A 12,009-nucleotide genomic window follows, 5' to 3' on the forward strand; every position below is an offset into this window, starting at 1 on the left:
TTTCATCAAGTAAAGTAGGTACATTTCTCAGATGCCAGGTCATAAGAGAAGAGTTTATAGTGAAAGTTTTCAACTATTTCCTCTTCTGGGCCCCTGAAAGAGAGTGGGCCTTTGAACTAGCTACTCACTGCTGTGGGAAGGAATTGAATCTCTCCCAAATACCCAACATTTGTAATCCAAGGGCAAATTTAAATAATGTCATTTCTTTCTCATATTTGTCCCCTCGAAGGAGAGATAAGCCTAAAGGACAAAAGACACTTCTTTCCCTTTCATGGGCACTATTTCAGTGCGTAAGCTCCTCTCCTCCCATCATTTGCCTCTTTATTGCCTCATGCCAAGCTTGTCCTGACACCATGGAGTTTTCAAGGGAATAAAAAGAGACCCTGAGGTTTACAACGAACACATTTTGGAAAACAATGAGCTGAAACAGAACTGCTTTGCAAACTTTTTCTTGGAGACCTAAGACCCACATGAATGCAAGCCCCATGAAGGAATGATTTCCAGGCCCTCAAGAAAATGGTCTTTTTCTTCCTTCCTTCCTTCCTTCCTTCCTTCCTTCCTTCCTTCCTTCCTTCCTCCCTCCCTCCTTTCCTTCCTTCCTTCCTCCCTCCCTCCCTTCCTTCCTCCCCTCCCTCCCTCCCTTCCTTCCTAAATTCACCTGGAGTTTCCTTTACTCTCTGTAGCAAAATGCAAAGAAATGTTCATGTCTGATACCGTGAAGGCGCGGTGCATTCTAGGACTGGGAGGCAAACAGAACAGGCTAAATTGGTTGCAAATGTCTAAGAGAGTTCTACAGGAGAAAGCTCTCTACATAACAATTTTATCCTCCTAAAAGGGCTTGGCCTTTTCGCACTCAAATGGTCACCTGAGCAACTGAGTCAGCAGCTAGGATAACACAAGGTTTGGAACCCAGCCTGCCTACTCCTTTTCAGGAAGAGGCCCTTGAGGAGCACACTGCTGGCTCAAGTGTCATCCCTCCTCACCCACGGGTGGGCCACTCCCCGGAATTATCTGTATATCTCAACACAGTGCCGTTTAGTTGGGGTTGTCTTCCTCCTGGAAAGATCACCCATAGGAACCGTGGTGGTGGCAGTCTCACTGGAGTCAGGCAGCTGTGTCTCCAGTTCAAATCCTGTAGTAATTTAAAAACATAAAAAGGATCCCCGGGCTTCCCTGGTGGCACAGTGGTTGGGAGTCCGCCTGCCGATGCAGGGGACAAGGGTTTGTGCCCCGGTCCGGGAAGATCCCACGTGCCGCAGAGCGGCTGGGCCCGTGAGCCATGGACGCTGAGCCTGCGCGTCCGGAGCCTATGCTCCGCAGCGGGAGGGGCCACAGCAGTGAGAGGCCCGCGTACCGGGGGGGGGGGGGGAAAAAAAAAAAAAAAGGATCCTGGAGTGTGAGGCCTTCCAGAACATGGGGGCAATCTTGAGCTTAGACGGCATGGGTCAGAAGCAACTATTGTAAAATTAGTAGGCCAGTATGGCATAACATTTTGTACTCTTCCCCCCTCACTGATTCATTCAAAAATAATAAAAGTCTGCATCTATTGCTTGTTATGTAGGACCACTGTTCTAAGCATTTTGCATAATATCACTCAGTTAATTCTCACAACCTATTAGTATACACGTTTTACAGATGAGGAAACTGAAATACAGAGAGATTAAGAAATTTAACAAGGTCACACAGCAAGTCTAGCTCCAGAGTCCACGCTCTTAATTCCTCTATATATTTTCTGTATTTGGTAAATACTTCTTAAGCACCTACTAAGTGCCAAACACTGTGCATAATATTGGCATATACAGATGAATATGACAGAGGCCCTGCCCTTGAGAAGCTTACATTCTAGTTTGAGAGACAGCAATACATAAACATACAAGTACCATTCATGTGATGAGTCTTAAGAGATAGATAAGCAGAGGTAGGACCACACGGTAGGGTCATTAACCCTGACCAGAGGGGTCAAGGATGTCTTCCTTGAAGAGGTGGTACTCGAGCACCTTCTAACACCAACACTGAAAAGTAACCAATATGAAACGTTTGATATCAGGGGTATCCCCCTTTAGTTTAGACTATGAAGCTTATTGGAAACCTCATGCCATAACTCAAATGGTCTTACATGGGGCTACTTGGGACTCTGGCAGCACGAGCCAAGGGGTAAAAATATGAAGATACAAGGTGGGTAGATTGGAGCTAGAGAGACTTCCCTGCTAGTAGGTCTGTGCCCTGTGGTGATAGCAGACTGTGTGGTGAGCAGTATCTCAAGGGCATAGGAAAACTCTGTTATGATTCTGGCAGGCTTTAATGTCCAAGGAAGCAACAGGAGTTCAGGGAATGGGTGAAAATACCCAGGTTCCAAACAATCAGACTGTTCACACAATTGGACTCCAGTCAATAGCTTCGAGTATGCGGAGCAGTATTCAGTTATGCAGAGAAAAGAGCTATGAAGAGCTTAGCAGAGGTTTAGGGCCCCATTTAAATGGGATGGAGTTAAGGGCAGGGTGCAGTCTCCATGAGATACCTGGATACTACATGGGAAAACTGAGATGGAAACCCAGTCACGTACTTGGACAACACTTTGAGGAATGAAGGAGAGTTATGACTCAGTGGGCACGTTGGTGTTTACTCCCATGACACACTGCTGAGCCAAGCCCTAGGAGAGCAAGACTGATACCATTTATTGTGCTGCGGATGCTGCCCTGGCCAGGATTAAGCTGAAGTCTGGGCAGGGAAACCAAATGTAGAATCAGGTCGATTTAAACAATTTTGGTAGACAGCTTCATGAGGAAGTAAGAGTATAAATGAAGAGAGACAAGCTTGAGTTTGAATCTTACTCTGCCACTTACCAGCTATGTATCTTTGAGCATGTGCCTTAACTTCTAATCTTCGAAATCCTTATCAAAAATGTCCCTATGGCTGTGACAATTAAATATACTGATGAATATAAAAGTGCCAAGGACAGTTCTTGACACAGAGGAGGTGCTCAATAAATGATATTTTCCCTCCCTTACAGACCCCCATTGAATATTATTCGGTCTCAATATTCCATTTCTCACTATTGATGATAATGCCTACTTTACTCATCTCAGTAAAAATACTTCAAAGCATGTTTATATATTAATAAGGTCCTAGGCAGGAAATTTCTATCCCTTTGCCTCATGTTAAAATTTGTGGCAGAGAGAAGGAGTCATTCAAATCACAAAGAAGAAGCCTAGCGCTGTCATCGAACCATAGCCTTTAAGTTCAGCAAAGAGCTGACTCTTCAGAGATGAATACAATGCACGCCCATTGCTTGTCCAAATTGTCATCCAGTTTTTCCTTTTCTTTTTAATTCTCTCTCTTCCCATCCCTCAGATGAGTATGATTTAATCTCCAAAGTATGCATGATGAACACATACTATTTCCTCCTCCAAGAATGTGATGTTACAATGTGGGCCCACATTCCAGAACTGGATTGAGAGAGATAGTCTCCATACAGGCGTTCACTAGTTTAATTTCACACAGAGAACATCTCTGTTTCACAGCCACAGAGAATATTGCTTATCTTGGCGGCCTTCTCACAAATGTAAGACATTGAGCACAGATAAGTCCAGTGCATAATGAATGAGTTGATGCAATTTCAATCAGTAACAACACCAACAACAAAAAAAAACACCACCACTTAGTGCTATACGATGGTGAATCAAATGAATCACCTTTGTACCCAGAGATGGCAGCATTTTGGTTGATGTTAAAATTTAGAGAAACAACATATTACTATGAAATCATGATTACATGATTACAGAATCACTATGAAAATGATTCATCCATCAACCATCAGGTATTTATTTCAACTTGTGTCCAGCAGTATGCCAGTGCGTTAGGGTTTCTAAGCGAAGTAGAATTAAATCTAATGGACACGGTCTCAAGGACCGACAGCCTAGCTGGAAAGAGAGAACCCCCATCATGAAAAAAAGAACAACCCCAAATAATCCCTAGCATAGCATGGACAGAGAAGAAGGACACCGAAGTGGCCAAGAGCGGTTTTGAAGTGTTCTAGGCCCCCCTTCACATGTCTGACAGAGCAGCATTTCTAAAAAACAAATCTGACCATGTCACTACCCCTGCCTGAAACCCTTTACTGACTCCCCAAGGTCCACAGGACAATTCCTGAATAGCCAAGTGAAGCATAGAAGACTTTTCGTTATTTGGTCCTTCTCAGCAGCTTCATCTCTTGCCATGTCTCTTCTGCTACAGATGCTCCAAACTGCAGGATGTCCTCTCTAATACTGCCCTTTTGTACAATTTTCCCTCTTCCAGGAATATTTGCTCTGGTTCCCCTTCTAAAACCCCATTTTCTGGGCTAACTTCTACTTTTCTTTTAAGAATGAACTCAAGTCTTACCTCTCTGGGAAGCTTTCTTTCCCTGACACCCACACCTACATAAGCTTACTCACACCTATGCTGGACTACAGCTCCCTGCTGTAGGCTCTGAAAATACCTGTTGATGTATTTATTACAGCACTCATCACACTGCATTGCAATTATTGATTTATTTAACGCTGTTCCCCCAACCTATTGCCCATTTTTTAAGATCAACTTTATTGAGGCATAATTGACATATAATAAAATGTATCAATTTTAAGTACATAGTTCAGTTAGTTTTGAAAAATATGTATATTCATGTAACCACCATGACAATCAAAGGACAGAACGTTTTCATCTCCACAAAAATATGTCCAACCTCCTCACTGCTCCCTTGCTCATTTAAAAAAATAAAAGATACCGAGATTTTATAAAAATGGTACAAATGTACTTATTTACAAAACAGAAATAGAGCCACAGATGTAGAAAACAAACATATGGTTACTGGGGGGAAGGAATAAATTGGGGGATTGGGATTGACATATACATACTACTATATATAAAATAGATAACTAATAAGGACCTACTGTATAACACAGGGAACTCTACTCAATACTCTGTAATGATCTATATGGGAAAAGAATCTTTAAAAGAGTGGAGATATATATATATATATATATATATATATATATATATATATGTATAATTGATTCACTTTGCTGTATACCTGAAACTAACACAACATTGTAAATCAACTATACTCCAATAAAAATTGAAAAAAAAAGATACGGAGATTTTATAAAGACATTTATTTTTCATGTTTGATCATTCATCAAAAACTTCATTATTTTCTGCTATATGCGGGTATTATTTATAATTTAACAACAATTAAATATTTATATTTAATGGTACATTTAGAATAGTTAAAATTAATCAATACATTAAAGATGGACTTGAGGATATGGGGAGCGGGAAGGGTAAGCTGTGACAAAGCAAGAGAGAGTCATGGACATATGTACACTACCAAACATAAGGTAGATAGCTAGTGGGAAGCAGCCACATAGCACAGGGAGATCAACTCGGTGCTTTGTGACCGCCTGGAGGGGTGGGATAGGGAGGGTGGGAGGGAGGGAGACGCAAGAGGGAAGAGATATGGGAACATATGTATATGTATAACTGATTCACTTTGTTATGAAGCAGAAACTAACACACCATTGTAAAGCAATTATACTCCAATAAAGATGTTAAAAAAAAAAGAAAGAATATTTTAAATTCAAATATATTTGACAAACTGATTTGTGCCTACATAAAATTTATAAATGATTCTAAGAAGTCAGTTATAAATACTGTGTAAGAAGGTACTTAACTAAATGTGGCCAAAAATAATAAAGATTCAACATTATCTAGATGATATTTTCTGATAAAGTGAAATACTTTTTTAAAAATAAGTTTAAAAAGCATATATTTTTAAGACACACTTTAACTCACGAAAGAGTGTAGGACTCACATGTCCAGCAGTATTGTGGACTGAATACTGTAATTAACTCTCCCCCTAAGAACAACTAAAAAATGCTTGATAAAATAAAACTAAAATGCCTTTTTCAATATATTGATAGGCTGACAAAAAATTAAGAACTCTTAAAAGCCAAACCTATATGAAAGAAGAACCTACAGAGATAAGCACTGAAGTCAGCCTCCATTTTGAGGGCATTGGCTTAACCAGGTAAACTTAAGCTTTGTTTTTTGCTAGACACTTATTTAACTGCCCGCCAAAATTCAATTTGTGCTTCCCTTTCCAGAGTACTGAGTCATCACTAGGAAGTGGTTGCCCAGCCAGAGATTATATTTCCCCACCTCACCTCCCTCATATCCACATAGGACAGTGGGATTAGTTCTCAGTGATGATAGAATGTAAAGTGATGTGATGTATGTCACTCTGGTCCAAGAAAGTTAAGAACTGGGTGTGTCTTCTTCAATCTCATTTTTTGCTAATTGCTATCTGAACTTAGAAGATTCCTAGGCCCCAGAGGATGGTGGAGCTGCAAGAATAAAGTAATCTGTGACCCTGAATCATCATATGGAGAAAAGCTTCATTCTCATCAGAAACACCTACATTGGGTTATTATGTGATTGAGAAATAAACTCTTATTGCATTAAACCACATGCCCTCCATGACAACACAAGGAAAATTGCTTATCTTGAAATATGGTGCTGGATAGGGGGAGGGAGAGGGGAGTCATTTCCCCCTAGAATTAATTACCACAAGCATATATATCTATAGGTTTCCAGCCTATATTCACATTGAGTGGTCTGAAAAACCTCAAGCTAAGAATTTATTTTAAAGTGCCTTCCAGTTGATAGTGCTCCCAGAAGTAAATGCAATTTCTCTCCAGAGAAAACTCCTTTCATTCCAAGAAAAATGAACCCACTTTCAAAAATCATAAAACACACAAAGAACAAAAACACCAAGTGCAAGAGCCAAAAGAAAAAACAGATAGTTGAATAAGACTCACAGCTATCAGAATTGCCAATTTAGAATATAAAACCATTATACTTGATGTTGTTCAGAAACACTCCTCCATGAGTCTCTCTTGTTCCTGCATGTCTTGCTTTGTATACAAAAAAACAAAAACAAAAACAAAAAAACAAAACAAAACAAGAAAACCAAGGCCCTAGCTGATCTTTACCTGGACCATTTTTCAGGTCTGTGTTTGCAGTGAGTATCCTTCAAGGATAAAGTAATGTCTCACTAGGAGAAAGTGTAGGCTTTCTTACTGTCTACTATAAACTGGCAAGTTCCCCAAGGTCAGTGATCCTCTCCTGTGCAAGCAGCTATCTAGGCCTATCTGTGTCATTCCTGTAGGAACTGGGACATAGGGAACCAAAACAAACATGCTGACACTCTGGCTACTGCTTCTTCTGTGACTAATAAAGTCTTTTGTCTCTGAGACAAGTCTCGTGTCTTCTTTCAGCTAATTTGCAAACAGTGTAAAATCTCATACTCTTCAAATGTCTTGACATATAGTCTTTAGAAATAAAAATATGAACAGGAAGCAAGAAACTAAAGTAATGACTGGAAGATTTCAAGAGAACAAAACTGAACTTCTAGAAGTAAAAAATAGAATAACTGAAATTTAAAACTCAATGATTAAAGGGCAAATTAGATACAACTGAAGAGAGAATTAGTGAATTGGAGGATAGATTTAAAATTAATCAGAATACAGTACAGAGAGGAAAAAAGATAGTAACTCTGAAAGAGAGGTTAAGGGACATGAGCAAAGTGTAAGAAAAATGAGCATAAATCTTGGAGTTGCAGAAGGAAAATGAAGCAAAAGCAATTATTAGAGAAGAAAATTACAGAGATGTTTCCACACTGATGAAAGACACCAATCCATATATTTGGGAAGCCCTATGACTTCCAAGAGGTTAAACAAAAGAAACCCACACCTAAACACAGAAGAGTAAAACTGCAAAACAGCAAAGATGTAGAGAATACCTAAGCAATTAGAGAGAAAAGACATCACAGATGGCCCCCCACTTACAATGGTTCAACTTACATTTTTTCAACTTTACAAAGGTGCAAAAGTGATACGCACTCAGTAGAAATCATACTTCAAATTTTGAATTTTGATCTTTCCCCAGGCTAGCAATAGGCAATACAATACTTTCTCATGATGCTGGGCAATGGCAGGAAACCACAGCCCTCAGTCAGCCACGCAATCACAAAGGTAAACAATCAATACACTTACAACCATTCTGTACTCATAAAACCATTCTGTTTTTCACTTTCAGTACAGTATTCAGTAAATTACATGACATATTCAACACTTTATTATAAAATAAGCTTTGCATTTAGATGATTTTAGGCTAAGGCAAGTTTTCTGAGCACAATTTAAGGTAGGCTAGGGTAAACTGTAATGTTTGGTAGATTAGGTGTATTAAATGCATTTTTGACTTATGATACTTTCAACTTATGATGGGATTATCAGGATGCAACCCCATTGTAAGTCAAGGAAGATCTGTATATTCAAAGAAATAAAACTTAGACTTTCAGCTAGTTTACAATGGAAACAATGGAAAGCAGAAGACAATGGAATATTTTCAATGTACTGAGATAAAGTAACCTGAAATTCTATATCCATCTAAACTATCATTCTAAAACTGCACTTAAAATAAAGTCATCTTCAAACCAAATAATAATAATAATAAAACACACAAAGAAAGACTTTTGCTAAAGTTAGACCCTCAGAAAAGTAAACTCTAAAAGAAAAAGAAAAATTATTGGAGATGGGGTTGAGATGCAAGAAGGAAATGAGGAAAGAATGAGATTCTATTTTATACAAACTAGACTGGAAAAATTAAGAAATCTGACAATTCCAAAACTTGGCAAGGATATGGAATAGGGGGAAATTTATGCACTGCTGGTGGGAGTGTAAACTGGTACCACTTTGGAAAACAATGTGGCAATAACTTGCAAGATGGAACTTGCACATAACAGGTATTAACCTAGAAATTAGGGATATTCTTATACAGGGGCATAAGACATGTATAAGCATGTTCACAGTAGCATTGTTCATAATGAAAAAAAAACTAAATAATTGAAATGTTCATCAACATAACTATGAATAAATAAGTCATGGTATAACCACATAATGGCATATTATTCAACACTAAAAATTAATGAATTACTACTACATGTATTAATGTTGTAAGTCTTGAAAATCTTAGAAACAGGTTGAGTGAAAGAAATAAGTCACCAAAGAAATCAGATATATATCACACATATATATGACTATATAAATAGCTTATATGACTAAACAATATTTTGGGGGAATACATATGTATGTAATAAAACTGTTTAAAAGCCAAAGAATGATTGATTAAAAACAGATTTCAAGAACATGGTTACCTTTGTAAGGAAAGGAATCCAGGGGAAAGGATGTGAAGGATTACACATACGGATTCAACAAATCAGTAAAATTCTAGTTCTTAAGTTGGTTCTGAGCTCACAAGTGTTTGTTTTAATATTATACACTATAAGTTACATGTATATTATTTTGTAGGTATCAAATATTATAATGTAAATAAATTAACATTTGGCACAAAAGGAAAAGGAATAGAAGGAGCTTCCTTAACCTTCGTTATAAAAATCTTACAGCAAAATGGTATAGGATAAAATATTGGTGAAATATTGAGGGTGAAATATTGAAGCATGCCTTTTAAAGTCAACAATGAGACAAGATATTCACTGAATCATAAATATGTTGATACTCCCCCAAATTAATCAACAAACTTATTGCAATCCGTATCAAATTCCCAGCAGACTTTGTTGTTTCTTCATATTTGCAGTACTTAATAAGGTCATCCTAAATTCATATTGAAAATCTAAGTTCCAAAAACAGCCAAGACAATTTTGAAGAGCAATAACTCAGTGGAGGGACATGCCCTACCAGATATCCAGGTTTCCTTCAAAGCTAGAATAGTTGAAGGAGTACCACATCAGCAGAGAGAGTATGTAAAGAAACATGATACACGAAATATAGCATTACAAGCTAAAGAAGAAATGACGGACATTCAAAAATGGTATGAGGATAATTGATTATCCATATGGAAAAAATTCATGTTAAAACAAGAAAGCCCCATTTCAAAATAATCAGATTAACCAATATTTAAAGGTCTGATGATATCAATAACTGGGAGAATGTAGAGTAGGGAAAATTCTCATAGGCTGCTAGTGGATATAAACTCATGTCCCCATCTTGGAGACAAATCTGCTAATAACTAGTAAAACTGAAGGCTTTCATACTTTATAATCCAGCATGCCACTTCTAGGTGTCTATGCTAGAAACATGTATAACACTGCCTTGTATGGAAAAAAACAAAGTTAATCAACAAGAAAATGGATAAATTTGACCTTATTAATCAATAGAGTATAAAAAGCAGTTAAAATGAATAAACTAGAACTACATGTATCATCATGGAAAACAGATAAAATAGAAACAAAATGTTAAGTAAAAAAAGCAAGGTGTAGAAGTAGATATACAGTATAAAGCTTATGTAAAACTTAACAGACGTAAATCAATACTATATATTGGAGATACAGATAACACGTATGCAGTATACATATTGAAATATGCATAAGGATGATAGACGTCAAATTCAAGATAGTGATTACCTTTGGGTAAGGAGGGAGGGGAATAAAATTGGGTGCCAGGACTAGGGTGAGGCAAACAAGTCATCTAGCATGCAAAACATCAGGACTCATTAACTTTCAAGTTTGTGCAAGTGCAGGACACAAACCTAAGAGTGAGCGCCTCCTTAAATTTTGTACCCTCAGCACCTCCCTTATCTGATCCTAGTCTTGGCCCTGTTAGGTAAGATACAAAGACTTCAAGAGCTCTCTGCAGAGTTTTATTGCTTAAAAAAAAAATCAGTTGTGCAAGTATTTCCATAGAAAGTGTTTACAATTTCTTTGGCTGGATTTCACACGTTTAAGACTGTAGTTGTTATGTTAGTTTCTGAGATTGGAATTGTCACAACATGCAGGTATTAGAGATTTGGACACCAAACACAAGTGCTCTGAGGACTTGGTACAATGATTTCTCATGAGATTCCTTTTCTCTTTACAGAATAACCAACAGAAAGACATGTGACTAAGCTTGGCAGTGACCCCCTCACCCCCCTGGCTTTGCATCTTGAGCAGAGAAATGTGAGAATGAGGAGAGGGTAGAGACCAGTTTGGAATTTATACCAGGGGTAGGGCTCTGAGTAGTTCCTGCTGACTTGGTTCCTGTCCTGTTTCCAAACATAGTTCTCCAAACTTCCCATCAATTCTGTGAGCCTCCCAATATCCTCCAATAATTTCCCATTTTCTTTAAATTAGTCAGAGTCAATTTCTGTTGCTCGCCACTGGAGAGACCTAACGATACTTAGCCTCGTGCTGTCAAGGAATGAATTTATATAATTCCACATGTGTTAGTTGATCCTTAGGAATCAACTTTTTCACCACGATCTGATTTCCCATTTAGGTTTGGTAGGATTCTACAAGGACAATGTCTACTTGTATATTTTAAGCCCTATCGGTCGGGGCTAACTCCCTTGGCTGAATCACTGTGGAGTATTATTAATGTCCAAGGGACACACCCCTGACTTCTTATTCTCCAGCTGTGGTTGTGCCTATGGCCCCAGAATAAAAAATTGCCAAGCTGGCCTATGATAATGGCTACACTAAGAATGATAATTTCAAGTCTAAGAAAATACATCACTGCGTCAACTGTGTCACTTAAGAGTTGTCTTACCTCCTCTGTCTTTAAAACTTCCCATATCCGAGCGTGATCTTCCACCAGCCAGTGTCCTGCGCTTTCTACCTTGGTGGAAAGTTTGAGTTTAGACACCACATGAGCAGGCTCTCCCACGGGCTTCCCCTCCATCTTGAAAGAGCCAGGCAGGAGGCATTACGGATCTGTTTGGAAGAATAAAGTGAGATCCAGGTTAAAACACTGAGTAACATAAAAAGAGATAGGAAAGCAAATGATCACGCTTGATTTGTGGATAATGAGCCCATCAACAACAGTATCACAACAGGCACCAACTTTTATGGCTACTTTTTATGTTTTAGATATTCATGATTGGTATTTTAATGCAGGAATCTGGAGGCAAGGATGCATT

The 12,009-nt window shown here is 38.3% G+C and overlaps 1 protein-coding gene across 2 annotated transcripts in view; it reads right to left on the minus strand.

Moving 5' to 3' along the window:
• RGL1 (ral guanine nucleotide dissociation stimulator like 1) overlaps nt 1–12,009 on the minus strand; it is a 278,601-nt gene that overhangs the window by 164,075 nt on the left and 102,517 nt on the right. For both annotated transcript variants that reach the window (XM_012534954.3, XM_004275217.4), the window contains exon 2: nt 11,640–11,803. In XM_012534954.3, coding sequence (XP_012390408.1) covers nt 11,640–11,771 — 132 coding nt within the window. In that variant the 5' untranslated portion in view covers nt 11,772–11,803. The remainder of the gene's footprint in view (nt 1–11,639; nt 11,804–12,009) is intronic.

Source organism: Orcinus orca, chromosome 1 (genome assembly GCF_937001465.1).
Source record: "Orcinus orca chromosome 1, mOrcOrc1.1, whole genome shotgun sequence".
NCBI lineage: Eukaryota > Metazoa > Chordata > Mammalia > Artiodactyla > Delphinidae > Orcinus > Orcinus orca.